Here is a 27,937-nt window from a genome sequence, read left to right on the forward strand (position 1 = left end):
TGGATCAAAGACCTAAATGTTAAACCTAAAACTATAAAGATCATGGAAGAAAACATAAATACAAAGTTAGAGACTCAAATTTATGGCATAAGTAGACTATCAAACATAACTAAAAATACACAAACAGCAGAAGATAAAGTAGATAACTGGGACCTCCTAAAAATTAAATACTTATCCTCATCAAACGACTTCACCGAAAGAGTAAAAAGGGAACCTACAGACTGGGAAAAAATTTTTGGCAACAACATATCTGACAAAGATCTAGAATTTAAAATTTATAGAAAACTTTAACACCTCAACAACAAAAAGACAAACAATCCAATTAAAAAATGGGCAAAGAACATGAACAGACACTTTACTAAAGAAGACATTCAGGCTGCTAACAAACACTTGAAAGATGCTTGTGATTTTTAGCTATCAGAGAGATGCAAATCAAAACTATAACGAGATACCACATTACCTTGGCAATAATGGCACTGATCAAAAAAGCAGAAAACAGCAAATGCTGGCAAGGTTGTACGGAGACTGGAACTCTTATACACTGCTGATGGGATTGTAATATGGTACAACTACTGTGGAAAATGGTATGGCGCTTCCTTAAAAAGCTAGAAATAGAAATACCATATGATACAGCAATCCCACTCCTAGGTATAGATCCTAGAGAAATAAGAGCTGTGTCACAAATAGATAATATGCACACCCATGTTCATTGCAGCATTATTCACAATAGCAAAAAGATGAAAAAAGCCTAAGTGTCTCTCAACAAATGAATGGATAAACAAATTGTGGTACATGCATACAGTGGAATACTGTGAACGATGATGAACAATGATGAATCCTTGAAACATCTCACAACGTGGATGAATCTGGAGGACATTATGCTGAGTAAAATAAGTCAGTCATAAAAGGACAAATATTGTATGAGACTGCTATTATAAAGTCAAAAATAGTTTTACACAGAAGAAAAATTCTTTGATAGTTACTAGGAATGGGAGTGGGAAGGAGGGAGAATCTCAAACTAAATAGTAGACAAGTGTTAACTCTGGTAAAGGGAAAGGCAATACACAATATGAGGGAAGTCAGCACAACATGACCAATACAAAGGAAGACACTGAGAGGTATGCAACAGTAAAGGGCAACTTTATTCGAATCCACCAGCAGCTCCTTGGAAACTTTACGAGGCAGTTCTCTTCTGTCCTATAGGGTCGCTATGAGTTGGAATCGACTCGACAGCAATGGGTTTGGGTTTTTAAATTTTTTTTTTTATGGTAAATACTATAACATGTATAGTCCTGAAACAACAGTAATAAGAAACCACAACTTATGAGTGGATGCATAGCTAGATATATATGCTAAATAATCATGGGAGGTTGTATGGGAGTACACCCATGTGCATATATACATATAGTTGTGGATATTTCTACATACATATTTGTATGTGCTACATGTATACTCATATATATAATACAACACATAGAGGACATAGTTATGGAAACTTCTTAGACATAATAAAACATCTTGAGGGACTGAGTTACTTGGTTTGAGGGCTAAGGACTATAGTGTTGGGGGTCATCTAGGTCTATTGGCATAACATAGTTAATAAAGATAATGTTCTTCATCCTAGTTTGGTGAGTAGTGTCTGGGGTCTTAAAAGCTTGTGAGCATCTACCTAAGATGCAACTATTGGTCTCTTCCTGTCTGGCACAAAGGAGAGTGAAGAAAACTGAAGACTCAAGGAAGTAATTAGTCCAAGGGAACCACAGCCTCCTCTAGTCTGAGATTAAAAGAACTAGATGGTGCCTGGTTACCACTACTGACCACTCTGACCAGAAACACAATAGAAGGTCCAGTTAGAATGGGAGAAAAGTGTAGACTAAAATAAAAATTCATAAAAAAGACCAGACTTACTGGTCTGACAGAGACTGGAGGAACCGCCAAAACTCTTGCCCTAAGGCATCCTTCTAACTTGGAACTGAAGCCAATCCCAGAGGTCACCTTTCGGCCAAATAATAGACTAGCCTGTAAAATAAACAATAACTCCCATGAAGAATGTACTCCTGAGAACAATCAATTATAGGAAACCAAAAGGGCAACATTTGCCCGAAAGCAAAGATGTGAAGGCAGGGAGGGGCAGGAAACCTGATGAATAGAAATGGGAAACCTAGGGTAGAAATGGAGAGAGTGCTGACACATTGAGGGGATTGCAACCGGTGTCATGGAACAATCTGTGTACGAATAATTGAATAGAAAACTAATTTGCTGTGTAAACTTTCACCTAAAGCACAATAAAATATTCAAAAATATATATACTTTCAGTATCTACCCTGCCAAGTCTTGCTATCTGTATTCTAACCAACACTGACTTTTGTTATGGCTATTTTGACAGGTAGTGGAAAGAAGCAGAGGAATGTTAAAACTGAATTTAAGGCCAGACATCAGGGACCAGGGTGAAGGGTCCTGCTATCAGCACAAATGCTCACTATCTCTTCTCTGACCTTGAAGTACCACTGGTCTTTTTGAGAACAGAGAAGTTCACAGAATAGCATAAATGACAACAATCAATTCGTCTGAAGAAAGCTTACATGTAAAAGCTTTCCGTAGGATTTTTTGACCAGTTGCCTTTGGTTATCCCAGGCAATAGCAGTTGATTTAATTAAGCTTTATATGCAAAAGAGAACACAAATGTAACATTAGTTAGAACACTGTAAATTGGCTTAAAAATAGTGCTATCACTCCTCCTGCAAGAATTGATTTTAGTTATCTGGTATTTTATTCATATTTATATTAAATACAGTAAACTTCTACTGCCCTTAATGTTTTCTTCAAGAGTAACATTTGTTTGAATAGTTCTTAATAAGTAATGAAAAAGTGATCTTATTTCATTACAGCCAAAGATTTAAAAAAATTTTTTTTTAAAGGACTTTCTGCTTGTACTTGCTCCTGTCTTATGAGCATCTCTCAATTAATAAGCAGCCAAGGTTGACTGAACTCCTCAGCCTGTGATGACCTAGAATACTGACCACATTCTCTTAAAGGAAACTACCAGGCAACATGTATAAAGCTGAAATGATCTTACCTGGTTTATTTTAATGAATATTATATCCCAACTGATTGTCCTGTTCTCAACTCTAATTTTGTGGAAATAAATAATTCTTTTCTAAATTATGTGAGAATTTCAAAGAGAAAAAAAAATATAACAGTGGAAGCACCACATGTTAGTTACGTGGTTCCTTCTCTGTTGAGTAACCATGATAAACCTCAGGTTGGTTTTTTTTTTTCCCCTGAGGCAGGAAGAGAATAAGACTGAAATAACACAGCTGACAGGGGGTTAGGCAATGGCTAAAGGCCAAGGAAAAGGAGGATGTTTTCTTTTTTGTGAGATGTCTCCTATGAGGGCAGTGGTTTGTGAGCTTATTTACTCTTGCTGTGTGTCAGAATGGGGGAATACTGTGTGCTTGAGATCCACTAACCAGCAGGATGAATGTTACCTCAGATGAAGTAAGGGTTTCTGGAAACAAAATCAGAGAGGTGGCAAAGGTGAATCTGAGGACTTCTGGTGACTCTTTTCATCCATTGGCTGACTGAAGTCCTACCTCTTAAAGGGAGGTTCGTTTATTTTCACCCTTCTAAAGAAAAACCTTAAGGTAGATTGGACCACAGTCAGGTAACTCTAAAAAAAAGTCTTTACTTCCTTCAGCAGTTTTGAATGTGAGAAATTTATGCTTTTGAATAGATGGAGTTGTACATTATCCTAAAAACAAAACAAAACCAAACCCCTTGCTGTCAAGTCAATTCTGACTCATAGTGACCCTGTAGGACAGATTAGAAATGCCCCATAGGGTTTCCAAGGAGCAGCTGGTGGATTTGAACTGCCAACCGTTTGGTTAGCCACCAAGTTCATAACCACTGCGCCACTAGGGCTCCATACTAGATAAATGAAAAACATAGAAGTTCAGAACATCTAGCTATTCATATTAGTTAAAAAACTTGGAGGAATCAGTGAAACTTACTCATAAATCATAAAGAAGATAATATTTTGGTGAAACATCTTCTGAAATCAAAACATCAAATGTGACCAAAAAAGGAAGTGTTTAAGGAAAGAACATTTCCTCTTTCTGAAATACATACAGGACCAGAAGCACACCTAAATTATATGACAGCTGGAGTGGATCATTTCTTATCGTTCCCCCTAAACAACCAAAGTACTTTCTGTAATGATCATGAAATGGATAATAACACCAGTCAGTAAATATTTTATTTTATGAATTTCATTTATATAATCATGCAGGTAAAAATAAATAAATCTAAAGCTACCAAATAAATATTAATCTACTGCCTCAAGCATTTATTAACCCTTCCATTACTTAATCATTTGTGCTCTTACCATTTATGTAAGTGTAATAAGTAAATATGCTCAGAGTGTCATAGGGAGACCAAAAATTTTAACTATATTTCTCTGAGTTTAAAGCCCAAAAATATTGTCTTGTCACTGTGTTAAAAATAATCAGAACACAAAGAAATTAAAATACACGGTTTATTTCAAGCAGTTAATCTGTATGCACGAAAGGAGATCATTTTGTTTCTAAAAACAAGTTGCTTATGGTAGGCTAGTTACAATTGCTAAAAAAAAATAAACCTTTGGATTAAAGGTTTGTTTATTAAAAAATGAAGAATAGCACAATATTTGGTTGCTGTATGATTTCATAAACAATTTGCAAACTGGGGGAGTGAGCATCTCTCTGCATGAAGAAAACATGCTCCAGAGAACTAGAGATTTTACAGAAGCTTAAATACAGGTTTCAAATTTCCAGGGTGACACAGTACGTGATGGTTACTGAGTTAGCATTAAAAAAGTAACTTCTGAAAATGTGGCCTTTTACCTATTTGTAGCTATGAGACCTCTTGAAATTAAAATTAAGGAAGCATAGTCTTTTTTATTAAATCATGAAGTAATGGATTTGTTTTTGACTACCCTTTTTGAGCCAGAAAAGGCAAATTGACAATGTTGCTGAGTAGCTAGCATTTTAGCATTTCCTGGTTAAAAAGCAAAAGGTCAGTAGTTTTTCAGTTTGGGTCTGGCTTTTACTCTTTATATCGGGCTCATGAGTAAGAGAAACGTCTTGAATTCCAAGTAATATGTCTATTTTTAATTTTTTTTTTTTTGACAAAAGATATTTGTAAATTTGGAGCCAGTTTCTTAAAAAAAATATATATATAAACACACACACACACATATATATATATATAGCCCATTGCTATTGAGCTGATTCTGACTCAATAGCAACCCTATAGGACAGAGTAGAAGTGCCCCATAGAGTTTTCTAGGAACGACTGGTGGATTTGAATTGCCGACATTTTTGCTGGCAGCCAAGCTCTTAACCGCTGTGCCACCAGGGCTCCATATATATGTTAGTGAATATATATATATATATATATATATTCACAAATAAAAGAAAAAAAGGTCACTGTATTGGAAGTGATTTTATATAGGTGTCCAAAGAAAGCTCGATTTTTCTACAAATGGTGATTTTCAGAATGATCTGTGTGCTTCATAATTTAAGTGCTTTTTGCTTGGAAAAAGGTAACTCTTTATTATACTAGATTTTACTGCTATCTTTGTTTTAGGATTTATGGTTGCTGTTTTAGTTTTTATAACTGCTCTCTTAATATGTTCTGCAGGAAGCACAAATTCTTGACAGCAAAAGGTGCATTTCACCACCTGATTTTCAGTATCATTGAAAATTAAAAGATAACTTACATTAATAGTTTTCATTCTCTTTGAAGAAACTGTTCTATAGCCTCTATGTAGATTTGGGTTATATTTTGCATTTACTTTCATATATACCTTAAAACTATTTAAGTTGAAGAAATATGATTATCTTGTGGTATAATGAGGAGCTTTCAATAATAAGGTTATTCTTCTTGTCAGCATTAAGATAAACAAATAAAAATTTTCCTCTCTAAATCAGGAATGAATGAATTTAAAACTAATTTAATTTTTCCTATCCTGTGAAATTTTGTTTTCCAGTGAGAAATTTTAAAACACTGGTAATTCTTATAAATCTAGATTTACTAAATTGATTCAAATTTATACTAGTAAATCTAGTAGACATTTTTCTATGTTTTATGCTCAGATTACTTCCTTCTAGTAAATTTAATTGGGAGTTTTAACACATGAAATGCTTCAGTTGTAGACATTGTTCTGTGTTTTATGCTCAGATTACTTCCTTGTGTAAATTTAATTGGGGATTTTTAACACCTGAGATGCTTCAATTGTTTTGTTTTCTTTCCACAGAAAATATTACGGCAAAACATATTGTGAGTAATGATAGCTCAGATAGTGATGATGAATCACAAGAGCCCAAAGGTAAGAGAGACAGAACCTTCTCTGGCAGAGATCCATGGGGAAGGATGGAAATATTTCGTCTGATTCTCTCGCTCAAGGCACTAATACTAGTCTCTATTTAAGGGACTGAAGTAATGAGATTGTAGGCTTCCATTGAGAGAAAGAGGATTAAATGTTGCATATGTAATAAAATATGCAGCACATAAACATCCCTTATTTCTTTTCTTCAGTAAAAACTTGTTACTTTATACTAGTCCTAGATTTAATACCTCAAGAATATTTTCAATTGAACAAATGGAAGACAAACATTGAGAGGGTAGAAATGTTGAATTCCATTTTATGTCTGATTTGGACGAAATTTTAATTTGGGGACACTTTCATCTGGCTTTAAAAATTAAAATTTTACCTTTAAAATTTTTTTTATTAAGTAACACACAAAAAATGTATTTTCATCCCATTCCCGAGCCACATTCCACTGCCAGCACCGCATCATTTAGGAGGCGAATCAGTAATGAAGTTGGTTAAAATTCTCAAGAACTTCTGTTGCATTTATTACTTGGTAGTATAAAAAAGTAATACTTTTACCCTTTGCCGAGGCAGTTTTCATCTTCCTGTGGATCACGATAGTCAGTGGTGGAGTTGGGGTGGTGATAAGGTGAGGATCAGAGACATTCGTTGCGAACATTCTATGGTAAAATTGAATGATTTTGCACTTTGACACAGTGTTTTGGCATAGCCACTTGTAAAAATGTTCCCAATAGTAAAAGAAAAAAGTTACAAAGAAATGACTTGATAACAACTGGGTGAATGTGGTGATCAGCTGTGGTCTGAGTATGATCATACAGATTTCAGACAATATTAAATGCTTTCTTATCCAAAACTTGATGAATTCCACCAGGCATGTGTTATCCTTTTTTAATCTTCACTAAAATGAAAATTCTCTCTTTGTTTAATCTAACTATTGGGCTGTTACTTCCTTATAAGACGAGTTTGTGCAAATTATAAAAAAGTAGTTGCACAGATACCTGGTTTGGCCACTGTGCAGTGTCCTGTGAAAATTAAAAAGTGCCCTTTCCTGAGAAGACAAAGCTCCCGTCTGGGCACGAGTCTTGGCCAGTGGAACACAAGCTGGGTTTCAGTCCTTATTTTCCCACTGTCCTGCTGCCTTATGCAGCAGTTGATTTGCTTAACCATATATAGCAGTCCTGGTCATTAGGTAGGAACTCCAGAAGAACCCTGTCCTGGAAAGCATTCAGTCCTAGTTTTGGCTCCCTCATTCTTAGGCATATAATTTTGAGCAAAGTCTTTTGGCATTTTCAACTTCAGTGTCTTCAAATCAAATTGAATCGTTTTACCTGTTCTCACAGAATTACTGCAATCATCAAAGTATCAAATACATACAAAAAGGCCTTAAATTGTAAAGGGCTATGCGAAATAGACATTTACCATTAGTAAGACAGCTAAAAAATAATAAACATTATATATCTGTTGATTGCTGAGTTTCTTCCAGAATTGTTGCCATTTTCAATTGTAACATCAGGAATGCAGATCCTCTGTTGGTATGGAAGTGGGGAGTTACTTAATAATATTTAATAGTAATAAACACCACATTTTTGGAAAAGCATTGAGTATCATATTCATATCATGTGTACCTGGAGATATACAGCATTCATTTTAAAACCTGATCTGTTTTAGTGAAAATTTCTCTTTGTCGTATTTGACATCAGAAAAGCATGGGAGTAGAAAAATAGTATATTTGTTTTTTAGTGAATATGTAGTGAAGTGAAATGGTACTGAAAGAAAGATCCATTCATTTACTCAACTCATTAAGCTAATGTTTGTGAAGATAAAAATCAACATTTATTATGCTTTTATGCATGCTTACTTTTAATTTATATTAAATTACAAAGTTTGAAGAGACTCTCTTTTCTCTCTCAACACACACATACCTACACACACAGAGTTTTGTATATGCATGTGTATAATGATCTTGAAAATGCTACAGGACTGGACAATGTTTAGTTCTGTTGGACGTAAGGCCACCGTGAGTCAAAGCCAAGTTGACTGCAGGTAACAACAACAGCATATTTATATACAGAATTCCCAGATGTTAGATCAGATGGGGTTTAAATAGGTGAGGTTATACTCTAGCCCAGGATATTTTTGGACTTGGGTTATGAATTAATAATATTGATGATGATGACTATGCTATTGCTGCCGATGTCGCTACAACTACTTCTCCCACGACCGAGTGATTACAGAGAATTTAATATGGGCCACACACTTTTCTAATAAGTTTATACGGATGCACCAATTCCGTTAATCCTCACAACTACCCTATGAGCTTTACTGTCAAGGAGACGGAGGCAGAGAAAAGTTAAGCAGCTAGTAAACAGTGGGGAAAGGACTGGAGCCTGAGCAGTGTGATTCTGGAGCCCATGATTAAAGGACTACGCAATGTGGCTTCCCAGGAGTAGTGATGTGCACCTCGGTTTTAAAGAAAATACTATTTGATACTGTTTCTTTTGGAAGTTGGCCCTAAATTTTAAAAATTTAAAGTACGTATTTCAATTACAGGATTTTGAACACAAACCTCATAAGTAAAAATGAAATGACAGTTCGTATGACCAATTGATCATAAGCATGTTTATTGAGCATCAAACAACCCTTTAGTTGTCTGTTCTTATTTTGCACAATTCTTGGACGTTTATCTGTCAGGGTAGGGAAGTAAATTTAAGAAACACTGAGGATAGAATCAGCTAGTGTGGATTTTCAGTGAGTGTGTGTGTGTGTGTGTAAAGGAAAAAAAGACCTAGGGAAAAGGAGAGATGGCAACAAGTTTGCCTGGAAATTTAAGAATAGACCAAGTAGCACTGTCAAGAATACAACTTTTAAACTGACTATAGGTGAAGAAAGGCGCCCTGGTGGCACAGTGGTTAAGTGCTCAGCTACTAACTGAAAGGTTAGTGGTTCAAACTCACCAGCCACTCCATAGGATAAAGATGTGTCAGTCTGCTTCTGGGAAAGATTAGCTTTGGAAACCCTGTGGGCAGTTGTACTCTCTCCTATAGGGTTGCTATGATGGCATTAGGTTTATGGGTGAAGAACAACTTAAAGAAAGAAAAAAGTAATTAGCTGAAATATTTAATATATTAATTTATATAAATAAACATACGGAAAATCAAAAGTCATAGAGCTTCATTGTTAATTTCAACATTCAGTTACCCAAATAATTTATTTTCTTTTTCTCAGTGCATATTTGAATCTGTATAATAACCTTTTATTTTTCCTTAGGCACTGAAAATGAAGATGCTGAAAGGGAATATCAAAATGATAATCAAGCAAGTTGGGTTCATCGTATGTTAATGGCCTTGGTGAGTGATTCAGCTTTATTCAATACCCGAGAAGGACGTGCTGGGAAGGTGCACAACTTCATGTTGGGCTTGAATCTCAATACATCCTATCCACTGTCTCCTTTGAGAGACTTTACCACACAGGAATCCTTGGATGAAGATGAATTGGATGCTGCCGTAGCAGGTAAGTACGCAAAATGTTATCTGCGGAAGCTAATTCAGGAGATCCTTGCTTTTTTTCTGGGGAGAAGCATTTTAATTATTATTAATATATATTCGTTTATACTCAATTATAGCAACATGCATTTAATGTATGAAGGCTTCAGATTTTTGCTTTCTTGAAAGAAAAAAAAGTCACAGTGGATAGGGAAATGGCCTAGTCATGTCAGCATAGAAAATTTTCATTGGAATACTGATAGGGGATTTAGATACTCCCTGGCTTCGTCGGGGTTCGGTCTCAGAAAATAGAAAGCCCTCTACTTTGTTTAACTGAAAGAGGTTTAAAGTAGAGAATTAGGAGCTTACAAAGTTGTCCAAGGCTTGGAAGAGCAAGTTCTAGGCTGAGTTTTCAGGAACGACTCCAAGAACACTTCGGAATCATTCCCACAAACGCCTCTACAACTGTGCTTGGCAGTAGAAATCGCAGAAATGTAGCCTTTGTCTCATTTCCTCCTTTCTGATCTCACTTGGGTATTTCTTCTTGGCAAAGGCCAGGTCTCAGGCAGAACTGGAGCTGGAAGGAAGTCTGGTAACCATCGATATTATCCTGAGTCTCTATGTGGTACAATAAAGAATACAACATAGGGTTTGGAATGGAGTTGAGTTTGCCAGTCTGCAATGTCCTACAGGCTATCTTATCCATATCTCCAGTTTTCTGAAAGGTTAGGTAACTTTCTTAATGCTGCTGCATGAGAACCCAGCCACTTTCAGGTTTTCACTTAGCCAAATTTCCATTAATTTTCAGTTCCATGTGTGTCCTAGGTTAAAAGCTAACCTTGTTTTGGTGACTAATAAATACACAACAGTCGTTCTTATAATGCTCCTGCCTTCTTCAGTTTTTCTACCTAATCATACCACTGTCTTTCTCTTAACTGTTCAAGTGTCCTTTCTCAATAATTTCTGTCCAAGGACCTTGTCAAGATGTTGCAAAAACTGAAATGGGATGTTTTTCAAAAAACTTTCTACTACTCTTTGTATGAGCATCTTACCACATATAAAATATTTGTGAAAATTAGGACATGGCTTTAGATTTTTGCTGTTATTGTTTTGGTAATACTATTTCTATTTGGTGCTTGATCTTGAGGGGAATTGTAAAACCAAAAATTACCCCTGTTGCTGTTATTGTTTTGGTAATACTATTTCTATTTGGTGCTTGATCTTGAGGGGAATTGTAAAACCAAAAATTACCCCTGTACTCTTGTTTCAAAAAGACAAGTAGAAACTCACTATATTTTGAGGTATATTTATGGCAACAAAATCTAGAATATGAAGTATGCCCAATTATATACTTGACATCCAAACTCTTTCATATTAACTATAATAAAAGTAAATGTCTATTTTAAAATTTATCTAATACAAAAATACATCTAACCGTACAATCAGTGGCATTTTTTCTTGTTTCTCGACACGTGATTGTTTGTTGCCATAGCAATAGCAACTGTGGATCTCTTCTAGAAATTCATGTTACATGGATGAAGGATGATTGGCTTATAAAAACAACTTAGACTCATAGAGAATTTAAGCTGGAAAGAATCATCAGTTATTTTTACTTTGTAGGAAAGGAAGGGCAAAGAAGATCATTGTCATCTTTGCCTAAAATTGCTCAACAGAGCTGAGAGTAGAACACACGTTTCTCGACATTGCTCAGACAACTTTCCCTTCGGATACACTCCCTCCCCTATAGTCCTTTCTGTAACCCAAAACCAAACCTGTTGCCCAGTGATTGGGACTCATAGAAACCCTATAGCGACCCTACAGGACAGACTAGAACTGCCCCCTAGGGTCTTCAAGGAGCAGCTGGTGGATTCCAACGGCTGACCTTTTGGTTAGCTGCTGTAGCTCTTAAGCACTGTGCCTCCAGGGCTTTTGGTTTTATTAGTCATTGTCTTGCCGATGTAGAAATGGAAGTTTAGCTTGCGTGTATTTTATTATATCTTGTTTACATTACTGGTGCTGATCTCATCACCAGCCAGGCTTCTTCTGCGATTTGCACGGCAGGTGCTCTGCACTCGCATTTTAACAACTTCCTGGTAGTTTTGCAATATTTTTTGTGGATTAGGAAGTGTTAGGGTTGCCCAATAAACTACAGAATGTTTTCAAGGGACATACATATACTAAACAATTATTTGTTGTTTATCTGAAATTTAAATTTAACTCTAACTTGTATTTTTACTTGCCAGGCCTGGCACCCTCAGGAGGAAGTGTGCCTCTTTCATCTTTCTCACCTTCTTCCAAACTGTTCTGCATTTTCATGTTCCTTTCTACCTTCCTTCCTTCATTCTTGCATTTAAACTGTATTTACCAAGTACTTATAAGGTGGTTAGGAGCCATGGTGGCGCAGTGGTTAAGAAGTATGACTGCTAACCAAAAGGTTGGCAATTCGAATCCACCAGCTGCTTCTTGGAAACCCTGTGGGGCAGTTCTACTCTGTCCTATAGGGTCACTATGACTCGGAATCGACTCAACGGCAACAGGTTTTTTTTGGTTGTTGTTGTTGTTTTGTTTTGTTTTTATATGATGCTTGGGGCTTGGCGTCCAGTACTGAGCAAGACAGACGTAGACCTTGACTTCATAGAGATAAAAATTATTTCAAGTGCCTTCCTCAAAGTTGTGATTTATGGAAGGATTTATATACTTTAGTTAACAGTGTATAGAAAAGCAGAATAAAACTAAAAACCAGCAGTCCTGATGCTGACGAGTTTGTAAATTAGCAAGGTTACAACAATCTCATTTGAGAACACAACTGCAAACTAAGAATATGGGCCAAATGTGGGTGGTTTTTTTCCTCTTTTCCTTTTTCTGTTTCTTTTGCTGAGATTTTTAAAAATGTTTTAGCCTAAAATTATTTTAAATTAATAATCTTTGGAAAGAACTTCAAATTTTATTTCTCAGTGTGTATATTATTACAATCAAATCTTACTTTGTATTTATCCAGTGGAAAAATGTATATGATATATTGATTTTAGCCAAGAATTCAGTTTTGTTATTTATAGAACAACATTGCCATGTCTATAGACAATAACATTGCTAGCAATGACTGCATTTTAGACTGAGTTTACTGAATTGATAAATGCTTTTTCAGTCAAGGCCGTTACTAAGATTGTTGTTGTTGTTAGGTGCCGTCGAGTCGGTTCCGACTCACAGTGACCCTACGTACAACAGAACAGAACACTGCCCGGTCCTGCGCCATCCTCACAGTCGTTGTTATGTTTGAGCCCATTGTTGCAGCCACTGTGTCAATCCATCTCATTAAGGGTCTTCCTCTTTTTTGCTGACCCTTTACTTTACCAGCATAGTGTCCTTCTCCAGGGACTGGTCCCTCCTAAGATAGTCCTCCCTGTTTATCTCCCTCTGTTGTTTCCAACTTTAGAATAACTGTATGTTTGGAATGAAAAGTTAATCACCAAATGTGATCATCTTGGTTCATAAAGTCCTCATTCAAACCCCTATGTAGTACACAGTTAAAGTGCCACAATTTAATTAATTTAGTTGTTTTTGTTTTCCTGTTTTCTGTTTGGAAACACACCCCACCCCCGACACACACACACACACACACACACACACATACACACAGGAGGTAGAGATTTTTATCCAGTCTAGCCATTATGTTGGGAAAATCTTACATATTAGCTCACCCTGTGGTAATTTTATTTATACACATTAGAATTTGAGCCTCTTAGAATAATCCCTCAACCTAAAATGAAAAAAAGTTAAGGCACTATTTCTGTATTTATTACTTAACCTTGCTGATGATCTTTCAAAAACAAGGGAAATTATAAGATGATAAAATTCACCTCATTGGTTTACTTCAAAAGAGTTATGTACCTGTGGAAACTAATTCTGGAAAAGCTGCCTGTTAGTTGCATGACTTCTTTCCTGTTTACTTTTGTGTTTATGTTATTTACTGTGACATACACCATCTGGAACAAGAAATCAGGAAATTAGCTAATTTAGGCCAGAGTTCAAAACACAAACATAAATATTTGTAAGTTGTAAATTGAATTTGTGTGATTTATTTATAAAATGAGCATCACAAAGACCTGCAGCTGAACAGTTTTGAAGACATGTTACATAATTATAAAACACAGTTATGTTTCCGTATCTATCTAAGAACCGATTCTTTCACTCACAGGTTGGAAACCCTATGTGGTGATTTCCTAGGGCTGCCTTAACAAAATATCACAAATTAGGTGGCATATAAGAACAGAAATTTATTGTCTTGAAGTTTTGGAGGCTAGTAGTTTGGATTCAGGGCCATACTCTGTCTCTGAAGGCCCTAGGAGAAGGTCCTTCCTTGTCTCTTCCAGCTTCTGGTAGCTTCAGGTGTTCATTGGCTTGCAGCTGCAACATCGTATGACATCCTTCCTCTGTCTCTTCTTCTCCACTGTTATGAGGACATCACTCTGATTAGATTAGGATCAACCCTACTCTGGTAAGACCGCGTGTTAACTGATAACATCAAAATGCTTATTTCCAAACAAGGTGATGTTCACGGGTACCAGGAGTTAAGACTTCACTGAATCTTTTTGGAAGGACAGAATTCAAACCATAACACCATATATTCTTTAAATTATGGGATGATATTCTTCTATAGTGACATTATAAAACCTTCTATGACATTTCAGTAGATGTTATACAATAAATAGAGTTCAAGTTCAAATAATTTTGGAAAAACTGAAAACTCCATCCTCCTCTTCACAATGCAATGGGACACCCTAGTGAGTTTGAGAAATCCTCCTTAAAGTTGCCTCAAGTACAGTACTTTAAAAGCAGAATGGTCTACACTGGAATCATTTATTAGCTTGACAATCTTGAGTGGTTATTTAACCTAAGCCTCAGTTTTCTATAAAATAGAATAGTGGTACCTATTCTATAGAGCCATTGTGAGGATTTAATGGGCATCATTATACAAAGTGCTCTCAGCACAGACATAGTGAGGAGAGGGATCACACAATATAGTTAGTTATTAATGTAAGCTGTTGAATGTTGTCTTTCTCAAATTTGTTTGATCATGGGACCCTTATTTTGTATGTGAAACATCTGTTAATATCTTGCAAACTACGGTCTTTGCAACCCAGTTGAGAAACACTACTTCCTGTTGGTTCATCTGGAGGGGTTAATGATGATGTTTAGCTACGTGCTAGATCTGGGAATTGGTCCACTAGCTAGACATGATTATTTTCTCTCAAATGCATCTTGAATTTATGAGAGGAAAAGAGTCCTGATGTGATGGGATAAATCAAACAGAATATGAGGGCAATGATCTATCTGTTTTTTGGCTAATCTTTTCTCTAAAATTCCTAAAATACTGAGTTTATGGAGCCAAAGAAAACCATTCATGAATTATTATTGTATTTTTATTATTTTAAGACAAATAATTGCATTTTAAAAAATATTCACAATAATGTGGTTTTAACATTGAATGGAGGCATGTGTAGAGAGCCTCTGTCCATTGTAGTTATTGCTTTTTTAGGTCTTCTGTTTCAAACCTTTTTAGTTGTCTGGCTGTGCCTGGGACTGAAGTCACAGTGTGACATTGTGCACAGGGCTTAAGCTTCATGGACAGAAATACCTGGCTTAGAATCTTGACTTTGATTATCTGTGTTGGAACCACACAATTAATTTGACTTCTTAGGGCTTCTGTTTCCTTATCTTTAAAAGGAGGTTACTAATACCTCCTTTGCAAGAGTCTCATAAGGATGAAAAATCTTATATATGAAATTTCTAATACATAACAGGCACTCAAAGTTAATGAAGCAGCTTTTAGAAGAACTAAGAATACCCGAATAATGAATGTTCGACTTCTTAGTAAGATATTTAAAAACTCATATAAACAAAAAATTGAAAATTTTTGACTCTTTAAGTTCATGTATGTAATTTTTAAATAAAAAATTCAAAGTAGTAAGTGGTTAAATTGGCTTTAATAACACACACACATATACATATGTATAAATTTTACAGTCCTTAAGTCTCAGGTTCTATTATAGATAGAAGCTTAGGATCTTGATTAATATAAAGGTAATTATTTTAAAAATGATTCCTCTTCTCTCTCCTCCTTGGCCTAGGAGGACTCCTTGGACACAGCAAACACTCCATCAGTATTTTTGATAAATAATGAAAGCCTTTTGAAAAAAAAAAAAAAAATCATGCCTTTATTATTCAGGCACATGACCTTATTCTTGTCTTTAAAAAAATAATATCTCTTTTTAGCATATCTGCTATTCACTTAAGGCCACTTATTCTCGCCTTTCCTTTTTCCTTCAGCTGGGTTGGGTGGTACAAATCAACTTTAAACTTTTTTCCTGTTTATAATGGGCACAATTAGCTATAGTTTATGACTTTCATTTGTTACACAGTACTTTAGAGATGAAAGGTTTTAAAACAAAAATTAAAAAAAAAAAAATTATCTATCTTACATGGCTGTTATAAACGTACACCCAAGATAATGTATGAGGAAGTATCTTAAAACAGTGATATAATGTGAGATGATACTATTAAAGGAATCATGAAGCATAGCTTAGAGTTAATGCCAGGGCCTGTGCTAAGTGCTTTCCACACTTTGTTCGGCTTAATCCTTACAGCAAACTTACCTGTTAGGTACTTTTACCCTGATGTTACAGAAGAAGAAACTAAGACAATAATTTACAATCTCCAAAACTGGACTCATGCCTGGATCTGTTTGTTTCCTTAGCCTGAGGGCCTAACTCTATGGAATTCTGCCTCTCTACCTAACAAACAGTTTTATGTCCTAAGTAATGTTAAATGATAAATAATCATTTGATTCATTCTTTTCTCTTCATTTCTTCCCTTTTTTTAAGATCCTGATGAATTTGAACGAATATATGAGCCCCTGGATGTCAAAAGTAAAAAGATCCATGTAGTAGACAGTGGGCTCACGTTTAACCTGCCCTATCCCTTGATCCTGAGACCACAGAGGGGGGTCGATCTCATCATTTCCTTTGACTTTTCTGCAAGGCCAAGTGACTCCAGTCCTCCCTTCAAGGTAAGAACAGAGTATATAACATTCCATTATCTACCATATTCTCTTGCATGTCTTATAAATCTCTTAAGTCTCCTTGACCCTAGTTTCTTATCCCTTAAGCCTATTTTCTACATCATTAGCAGTAACATTTCTAAAACACAGACCTGATTCTTTCACTCCTCTGCTTAAAGAAACTTTTAAATGATTCTCCGTGATCCACATTAAAGTCAGAGTCTGGATTAAGACAAGTACAATACAATGGATCTGAAGTTCTGGAAGGAAATTGGGCTGAGAGACATAAAGATTTGGGAGTTATCAGCAGGTAAAAGATAATTAAAGCCACGTAATTGGATGAGCTCTTGTAGTTCAGTGGTTAAGAGCTCGGCTGCTAACTAAAAGTTTGGCAGTTCAAATTCACCAGCCGCTCCTTGGAAACACTACGGGGTAGTTCTACTCTGTGAGTTGGCAGTGGGTTTGTTTTTTTTTGTTTGTTTGTTTGCAGAACAGCATCAAGGGAAAATAGGAAGAAAACAAAGGAAGTGTGCAGTGTTATGAAAAGCAATGGAAGCTAGTTAACACTAAGGAAGCCTTTGATAAACTGGGCAAGAGCAGTTTCAATAGCACGAAACTATTGTGAGGGCAGAAATCCAACTGCAGTGGTTTGAGGAATGACTGGAAGTTAAGAAAATGGTGACAATACTACAGCGTTCAGGGAAAGAGAGAAATGAACTGTAACTTCAAGAGGATGCGGGGAAAGGAAAGTTGTGTGTGCGTTAATAGAAGGGACTTGAGCATGTTTAAATACTGATGGCCAGGAGTCATCCATTAATGGAAGCCAGTGTTATTGGAGAGATGAGATACGTGGTAGAGTCACATCACGGGGAAGATTACAGGGGTAGGAACTGGGAGGCGGATACACGACAGAGGTGGATAGAAGTATAGAAACATCTCTCTCTCTCTCTATATGTATATATTTATATTTATATATATAAAGCCCTCGTGTCATAATGGTTAAAAGCTAGGCTGCTAACCAAAATGTTGGCAGTTTGAATCCACCAGCCACTCCTTGGAAACCCTGTGGGGGCAGTTCTACTCTGTCTTTCTCTGTTTCTCTCTCTATATACACATATATATAAACTCAACAGTTTTCAAAAAGATTTCATATTTGATCTTTCTTTAGGCAGTTAGTGGTATTCAGACAAGGAATTAAATTTGGTGAGATCAAGCCATCTCATCACACCAATAATTAAATAAGATAAGGTGTGAAAGGAGCATAGCCCAGGATCTAGCGGGGGATGTGCTCCTTAAGAAGTGGTCAAACTTGGATCAGATTCCAAGGCTACCCAATGAGAACCTAATGCTCTTTTCCCTGTACTTGCTGCCTCTTTTGTGCATACTGCTGTATACTCTTTGCTGTGCTGTGTGCCTTGGGCAGAAGTTAATTGTAAAACATGATTCCTGATGTCCATAATATTTTGGCCTTTTAGTAGGAAAGACTTTACACAAGAGCCATTTGGGAGGAAATCAAGAAAATAGAATGTTCAATAGTTATTTGTTTGGTTTTATATCAGTATGTGCATTATAAGAAATCAGTGTAAGAATAATTTGATGTGTCCTGGAGTAGATAAGCAGGGAAATAAAAGAAACGGGATGAAACAGCGCAGAGATGGCAACGAGCAGAACATCTGAGGAACTGGAGTGATCTCATTAGAAGTGATCTGATAGAGACTGAGTTCACATTAGGAGGCATTAGGGAAGAATTTAAGATTGGAAGATAGGAAACAGAGAATCAGTGGAGGATATCTATCAGACAAATGATTTCATGAAACTGGAATTTTAGTATGATTAATCTGGCAGGGGAAAGTAGGATGAATTGAAGAATGGATTGCACAAAGATTAAAATGAAGAGGGCTTTCCTGTAAGCCAACCATAGGATAATTAGATGCTGCACCAAGAAGCTGACTGTGAAAACCAACACAGCAGCAGGATCTGATGACCCCTGAGGAATAATGAAAGGCAGGTTTCAATGGACGACTGTAAGATGCTAGCTTAGAAGTTGGTTCTAGTGATGGAGGATACTATAGTATTCTTTTCAACAATGGGAGTGTAAAATGTCAAAACCATCATTTTGCATATGAATCAGAACCCTACTACCTCAATGAGTGATACTGGAAGAGGTTTTAGAATATCACTTTGTTCTTCTAAAAAGAACCATTGCATTTTGCAGTAGTTTTTAAATATTGATTTATTTCTGATTAAGAAGAATATGGACTCACAAAATATTTGGAAAATACATCAAATGCTTCTGCTATTCAGACACAACGGCTGCTAATCTTTTGGTATTTTTTCTAGTCTCTCATCTGTGTGTGTGTTTGTGTGCACATGACAACAGCAGGGTCATATAGCTTTACATTCTGCTTCTTCTACTTACAATTGTAATTGTGATCATTTCCCTGTGTCATTAAATATTTTTCAAAAACAATTTTTAGGATGACATAGGATCTCTATTTATAAATATGTAAGAATTTGTTGAAAAAGACTATTTTCAACATTTATATTATTGCTATCTTGCCACTTTTTATATTCTATAATGATTATCCTTACACATGAATCATTAATCACATTTTTTGTTATTTCTTTTAGTTGGGTTCCTAGATATGTATCAGTTTATTACTTTTAATAAATATTTCCAGATTGCTTTTTCAGAAAAGCTACACAGATTTACATTTCTATAGCAGATTGTATATGTGAGCCCCTGTTTCACATGCCTTTACAGGCATAAAAAATAAAAAAAATTGCAAAATGACAGACAAAAAATTAAAAATAAAAGAAACTCATGTTCAGTTTACTTTTGTTTCTTTGTGAGATTAAATGGCTTGTCATACCAAAAACAAAACCAAACCCGTTGCCACTGAGTCAATTCCCACTCATAGTGACCCTGCAGGACAGAGTAGAACTGCCCCATAAGGTTGCCAAGGAGCAGCTGGTGGATTTGAACTGCCTACTCTTTGGTTAGCAGTTGTAGCCCTTAACTACTGTGCATGGCTTGTCATAGTTATTGTATATTCGTATTTTTTAATATTTTTAAATTGGGTCATTAATGTTGCTGGTATTGCATAATAGGCACTTTCATATTTTAAGGATATTAAATTTTGTCTTACCTTTGAAAGTATTATGTAATGTGTCATTTGCATTTAAATTGTTTTTTCTGATGATTTTAATATTTTAAGTATTTATGTATTCCAACAGATAGACTTTGTGACTTCTTCTATTGCTTTTATTTTTGACATTTATACTGCTCACAAAGATCAGTTAAATATGGACCAATTTTATTTTATAATAATTTTAAAAAGTATTTTAGTTCATTAATCTTTCTGAACATACTGAATGTGTAATGATACAGTCCTCCTTGTAGACTTTTATCCAACATTATCTTGTGATGATTCCTTTATCATACACTGCATTGCTATTAAGAACACTAAGATCTGTTTTGAGTTTATTGGTTGTATTTCAGTGGTCCATCTGACAATTTTTATCTCAGTTTCGTACTGTTCTTTGATAGCTGTAGCTCTCTTATGTATTTACAGTCTTAGAGAGCATGTCTCCAATCACCACTTCTTTCTGTCTAAAAATAATCTGTAGACACTTTCTACCTCTGTATTTTCATGGATGTACTTTAGAATAGTTTTTTTTTTTTCAATTCCTTCCATTTCATCCCCTCCCCTAAATGTATATAGCTCCTTTTATCATCAGTTTAGTATAATGTAAAACCTATTAGTTTGGAAATAATGAATTATATATGCAGAGATTTACTATAAAGGAAATTTCAATATATTAAATACAATACTTTTTTTTTTTTTTTTTGATCTCCAAAGATGAACTTCAGGAAGTTTAAAATGAACAAAATGAACTTTTCATGTTTATTTTTGAATATTGAAAGAGCATTTTTAAACCTATGAGCTTGATTATAAGTATGTATTGCTAAAGTTAATCTAAAAGATTTTCCAAATTTAATTATTAAATTGGTAAAATAGTATATTTTTAATGCTAAAATGGGATACTTTTTGGATTCTACACACATTTCTTTGGCTAGGAGGAGGAAAGTTCCAATGTACTAATCAGTTATATGCAATATGAATTTATTAAGGTGATTAAACAGTGAATCATTTTCTATTTTTAGATCGAACTATAAACACTATTTTTCATAAAAGAGTTAAACATAAATGCTGGGCAAAAACTCAGAACCACTGACTGTGTATCATTTTGTTAAATATTCTAGCCTGCCATAAACAGAGTTAAATCTGGTATTTTGAAAGAAAGATATAGAAAGATGGATATCAAAACTTTTTATAAAGACAACCACAGTTTATGACCTGTCTGTTTTGTAACTGCCCTTGAAAGCTGATGATGTCAATGCAAATGATGCTGGGAATTTTTTTTAGATTAGTAGTGTTATTAGGTTATTTATTAATAATGCAGATATAAGAGTCTTATGATTCTAAATAGTACTTCTACTAATCTAAGAAAAGTAACTGTTTCATTTTGTCCAGTTTTCTTTTTGTTAACCATTTAGTAACTATTAGCTTTATAACATGCAGATTTTGTTTGCCGACCATTCTAATGGGATTTGTCTTTAATATTGGTCACGGAAACAAGTCAACATCTGCAAAACAACCATCCTGTGAATTTAGGGGGGAAAAACATTAAGTTTTCTGTCTTATTGAGGAATTATAGATAAGTAATCAAGCAAGTAAGGAGTATAGAGAATTCTGAGTTTAGCTACTGGAGATATTTTGTGTGTGTTTTTTTAATTTTTTTAAATCTTCCTAAATTTTATGAAGAGTAACTTGTTCAAATTATTATGTTATTTCTGTTGACATAAATTGGACATAAACCTGGCTCAGTCTTTCAGTGTTGTTGTCAAAGCTTAATGACTAGAAGCCAGAAAAATGGTTCATTAAAAAAAAAAAAAGAAAGAAAGAAAAATAGAAAAAGAGAGAGAAGGAGGCAATGAGAAAGGCCAGAAGGAAGGATAATTTGAAATTAGCTAGTCTTCACAAATGGCAGAAGTAATGTATGCTTAACTTTATCTCTCCATATTTTACTCAAGGTTAAAATTCCATTGAAATCCACAAACAAAGAAAAAATACATCTGTGTTTTTCCACCTTATTTATTGACATTAGGACAGGACATTTGTTTTAGATCCTCTGTGTGTGATTCAGTCGTAATTCTTAGGTTGGATCACACCATCATGGCTAAAGCAGTCCCACCACCTGCTTGTGGGCATCAGCCCCCCTGGGCTGATACAAGGGCTCTGCATGGTCCTTATACTTCCAGGTGTACCTGTATTGGATACTGAGGATCCGATGTCTTGTGACGAGTAGAAATCAACCATTAATTTCTCCTTATATATTTTTGTGAATTTATAGTAACCTCTTAGTGAAGAAGAGCTAGCTAGAAAATGTTAATACAGAAAATTATTTCTACCTCTATTGCATTATAGAGCTCTTGGGTCTTAATGCTAGCATCCTTTTTTTTGGAAGTAAGAGTGACTATAGCTACAAAATAATGAATTGTAAACTGTAGTTTCTATCTGCTATACTTATATTAGTTGCTTCAGTATTTTTCTAAGATGAATCAATTTTATTTACATAATTATATCCCACCTCTCTCTCCAATCTTAAAAATAGGTTTCAATATTCTTCTAAGATTTGTCAGTTTTATTTACATACTTATACTGCTCCCCTCTCCCCAAACTTGAAATAGATTTTAAGAAACATCTTTAAAGGCACAGATCCTACGTTTGCACAGAGAGAGAGAGAATCTCATTTCCTCTAATGAAGTCAATTTATTGTTTTTTATATATTTTATGGTTTGAACATATTTAGATTATTTTTCCTATCCTTCGAGGCTTTTTAGTGATGTTTAAATACTAAAAAAGAGTGCAAACATCTTACAAAGTATCACTTTGAAGAAGACTGTCAAATGTTTATCTCTACAGAAAATGTTTTTGATTAGAATTATGGAGTCCCTGGCTGGTTTTTGGTGCAAACAATTAATGCACTAGGCTGCTGACCAAAAGATTGATTATTTGGGTCCACACAGAAGCCCCTCAAAAGAAAGGACTGGAGATCTACTTCTAAAAAATTAGCCGTTGAAAACCCTACGGGGCATAGTTCTACTCTGACACACATAGGATCTCTCTGAGTCGGAATCGACACAGTTGCAACTTTTTTTAAACGTAATTTTACTATAAATTAATCACGGAAATATGAAGTATTTGAGGTGTCAAACAATAACCAAAACAAGGAGTTAGAACACTGTTCTGGTGCATTGCTATAATTTGTGGACCAGCATTTTTTTTGTTCACTGCATTCTTCCAAAAATACTTTGTTAGACTAGTCGGCTCTACTCAGTCTGTGTCATGGTTTCTCAGTCTTCACAAAAAGAGGAACGAGACATCAGAAAGGAGACGGTTTTTCCATCCCGTAATCACTGCCTCTGTAGTCACCAGTTTTTAATCTTTTCCACATCAGGATTGCATAAGAAAAAGGGAAAGTTTCCATTTTTCCCCGATTCCAGTGTGGAACGGTTTATCTAAAAATAGCCTGGACTTTACCTCACGCAGTTCCCTTTTCCTCTTTCTCCACACATCCACACATCACTGGTCATACTCTTTGAGTCATGTTTGTAAACACTAGAAAGCTCCTTCTTTTCCTTGCCCGCACGCAACTTCGACCCAGTGTAAACTTTTGGTTTTATTTTGATGTTGAATAATCTTCAGTGAACAATTGTAAATACTACCAGACAAGAAATAACAAGCTGAATAATTCAACCGAACAGAGGAAAAAAATAGAGGAGCTTAGTGATAAAAGTTTTCTCATGTTTCAGACAAGAAATTAGTCATATGTATACGGGGTTTTCTGTGAAACATAATCGTATTTAGCTTAATAGTTTACAGAATAAATTCTTTCCTATTCACTACATCCTTTGTTCTCCCAGATTATTATCTCTTTGCAAATGGTATAGAGAGCAAGCTGATCAATTTAAAATTCACATTCCAAAAGTAACAAGAACAGTGAGAGTTCAACTGAATATTTATTCTTCTCTAAATTTAATGTGCTATTTTAAAGTACTTGTTTTTTACTGAATCTGAGTTACTGAGTTCTTTATACATTACCATATTTAATCCTCACAGCAATTTATGAGGAAGATAATAGTATTAGCTTTATTTTACAATGTAGAAAATTAGTTGCTTAGAAATAAGGAACAGGCAAAATGTAGATGAGATGAGATTGGAAGCCACGCCGTTTCGGAGACAGTGAACAAACTCTTCCCTATTTGTTTGTTTTTACTTATGGTCCCTAAGGTGTCCTTAGGGGAATATCACTGCATACTTCATCCCCGAAAATAATTTCTTCTTTGTGGAGCTGATGTGACTAAGATATTTGCCCAAAGTCACCCAGCTAGCAAGTTAAGACATCTTGTTTGAGCTGGACATTTCAGACTTCACAGCCAGGACGTAACTATCCATCACCTTCAATGCTTCTATCAGATTGTACCATAATATCTATATTTTCTCTCTCCCACTGATCTATATGCTCTATGTTTTTTTGGGGACAACCTCTCTTACACCTGACGTAGGAGGTGCTCAGTAATAATTGTTGAATGAATAAATAAATACTCAGAGGAAGTAGCCCAGCTGTATGGTAAAATCTCATGGTGAACTGTATTTTTTTTTAAAGCATTTATCACAATTATATACAGGAAGGGTTATTTGATTACTATCTCTCACCTACCAAGCTATACATCTCATGACAAGAGCCATGAATGTTTTACTCACTGCTATGTCCCCGACTCCTAGCATGGAGACTGGAACTTAGTTGGCAACCAATGATTATTCTGGAATGAATCAAGATGCCAAGAATAGTTTTTAAAAAAACTTAAGACTGTAATGATAATTTCCCTAAAAGTTCCTTTCTCTAGAATTTTCCCTAATAATGCTCCTATCTCTCTTTCTTTTTTCTCTTTTGTTTTCCAAACTGGTTTCCTTCCATCCCTTTCCCTCTCTTTACTGATATTTATTTATAAAACATTTGTATAGCACTTAATATGTGACAGACACTGTTCTAAATACTGTACAAATGTTGATTCATTCAATTCTAATAGAAATCTTATTTTATATTTGAGGATATTGAACACAGAGAGGTTAAGAAAGGTGTCTGAGATCACAGAACTAGTTCATAGTGCGGCATATGAATGAAACCTATTGATTTATGTTCTCTAGTTTAAATAATTTTTGTACTTACCCATTGCATTAATCAGCTTTGATGCAGGAAAAAACAGGCTCAAAAATCTCAGTGGCTGACAACAAACAAGTATTTCTCAGTTACATTACGTGGTAGCAGTTGCAAATCAGCTGTGATGGCTGAATACCGTGCATTTTCTCATTCTCATGGGGACGTATATCCTCTTCCCAGAAAGGGACCTGTTATGTGGAAACAATCATACAATCTGCCACATCCATTAACTAAACTCCTGGTACCTCTGTACAGGCTACTCATAGCTATTACACATATAATAACATGTTAAGGCCAGAGATCAACTTCTTTTCTTAAACCGGAGCAAAAAAAAAGCTGATTTAGAGTAACTCAAATATTTTTATATATATAAAATGTACACTTTGGTGTACCTTTTATACTTTGGTGGGAATGATATGGGTAAAAATCCAGTAACAGAGTTCCTCATTCTGTTCCATCAGGTTCTTTTACTCCTGAGGGAAAAATCTCATGCAATTTTCTAGTAATTACATCAATATAACTTCAGTTTAGTTCATCAATAATTTTTCAAGTGCCTGCTGTGGAGCTAGCCCTGTGCCAAGGATTGATGAGCTTCTTGAGAACAGTGTCATTATTCATCCTAGCAAGGAGCCCACTGTCAGCACGTAGTAGACACCTAATGAATATTGAGGAGCCCTGGTGGCACAGTGGTTAATTGCTTGGCTGCTAACCAAAAGACTGGCGATTTGACTCCACCAGCCACTCCATGGGAGAAAGATGTGACAGTCTGCTTCCGTAAAGATTACAGCCTTGGAAACCCTATGGGACATTTCTATTCTGTCCTGTAGGGTCACTCTGAGTCAGAATTGACTTGACGGCAATGAGTTAATTAATATTGAATGATGACCAGACCAATGGAGCAAACAAAGACTAAAAAGTGTCAAATGCATCTCGCTCTCCCATAGGAACTTCTACTTGCAGAAAAGTGGGCTAAAATGAACAACCTCCCTTTTCCAAAGATTGATCCTTATGTGTTTGATCGGGAAGGACTGAAGGAGTGTTATGTCTTTAAACCCAAGAACCCTGATGTGGAGAAAGATTGCCCAACTATCATCCACTTTGTTCTTGCCAACATCAACTTCAGAAAGTACAAGACTCCAGGTATGTTGGGAATAGGTTATATTTTATAAAGTAGAAGTCTGGTAGGGAAGCAAGACTGATATTAAGAAGGCTTACACTGGTACTGCTATGCTAGTTTTTACATATTGAAAGCTTCCCTTACTTTTATAAATAACTACTATCTGGACCCCCCAAGTACTTCCCCTTTTGCCCACCCCAAAATTCCCTGTGTTTCTCACAATCCTGCAACTGGAGGGTTAACAGCTAGCTCAGTGAGAATCTCCATGCCTTGCCACAAGACCTTGGGTTATGTTATTCTGATTGATTAGTTCTGATTGACTGTCATAGGCATTGTTTTATATTTTGAATATTACCCTTGTATGGGAGCCCTTGTTTTAGAACAATTAATGCAATGAATTCTGGAAATTTTATTGACGACACAATTAACGTGGTCTAGTACAAGATGGCTAACAATTCGCCCTATTTTATTTCAGATGGTAATAGAGAATCAAGTTCCAGGTAATATAGTTCTGTTTTACAACATCCAGAGAAATCTGTAGACTTTTCTCTGAGGAAGATTTTTTTTTCTTTTTTTATTGTACTTCAGGTGAAGGCTTACAGAACAAATAGTTTCTCATGAAACAGTAGTACACATGTTGTTTTCTGACATTGGTTAACAACCCCACAACATATCAACCCTCTAACTTCTCAACCTTTTTTTTTTGGTGAAAATACACATAGTCAAATATACACCGTTTCAAAAATTTCTACATGCACAGTTCAGTGACATTGACTACGTTCTTTCAGTTGTGCTGTTATTCTCACTTAAGATGAAGGCTTACAGAACAAAACAGCTTCTCATTTAACAGTTTAGGACACGTGTTGCCCTATGACAATGATTAACAATCTCACAACACATCAACAATATTCTTACTCAACCTTGGGTTCCCTATCACCAGCTTCCTTGTCCTCTTCTGCCTTCTGCCCCTTGTCACTGGACTCCTCTACCTCGTTAGTCTCATTTGGTTTTACAGGGCTCTAAGGAAGATTTTGACTCACAAAAGGATATCTAGAGATTGACAGGCAGTACGGTAAATGTCTAAAAACCATATCATCTTAGGACCAGAAAATGTAGTTTAAAAAGGAAATACCCAAATAATAGTCATGGAGGAGAAAGTGATCTTTTTCTAGATTGTTCTGAAATCCAGAAAAAGGATCAATAAGGGTGGAGTTTACTTTGAGGCGTGCTTCAGCACAAAAGAAGGAAGTACTGGCTGGACATTTTTAGCTATCGAACCATGAGGTGTTTTAAACCAAGAATATTTTCTATCTGCTGTTAATTCTCAAGGAGAGGGTCAATGAGCAGTTGGCATGCCCTAGGGGATTCCTGTGGCATGAAGACAGTGTTTTGGCTTGAGTTCCCCAGGATAAGATTCTGAGAAAAACTTTGGAGAGCAAATAGCTTATTTGGGTAGAATAGGGAACTTTAGTAGGAGAGTGGTAAAGTGATAAAGGCAGGAAAGCAGAAAACAAAGGCTGTGTTACTAAGCCAATTACCACAGTAGGCCACTGGAACGTAAATCTGCAGGGAAACTCTAAAAAATGTAAAAGAACCTAGGGTCCAGAATTACCCCCCCC

At 35.6% G+C, this 27,937-nt stretch overlaps 1 protein-coding gene across 3 annotated transcripts in view; it reads left to right on the forward strand.

Annotated features, from left to right (window-relative positions):
- The window catches only part of PLA2G4A (phospholipase A2 group IVA), a 168,732-nt gene that overhangs the window by 131,255 nt on the left and 9,540 nt on the right, over positions 1-27,937 (forward strand). For all 3 annotated transcript variants that reach the window (XM_023728149.1, XM_023728150.1, XM_023728148.1), the window contains 4 exons: positions 6,296-6,367; positions 9,641-9,883; positions 16,737-16,921; positions 26,146-26,341. In XM_023728149.1, the coding sequence (XP_023583917.1) occupies positions 6,296-6,367; positions 9,641-9,883; positions 16,737-16,921; positions 26,146-26,341 (696 nt within the window). The remainder of the gene's footprint in view (positions 1-6,295; positions 6,368-9,640; positions 9,884-16,736; positions 16,922-26,145; positions 26,342-27,937) is intronic.

The sequence above is a fragment of the Trichechus manatus genome, unplaced genomic scaffold (genome assembly GCF_000243295.1).
Source record: "Trichechus manatus latirostris isolate Lorelei unplaced genomic scaffold, TriManLat1.0 scaffold00021, whole genome shotgun sequence".
Classification (NCBI taxonomy): Eukaryota; Metazoa; Chordata; class Mammalia; order Sirenia; family Trichechidae; genus Trichechus; species Trichechus manatus.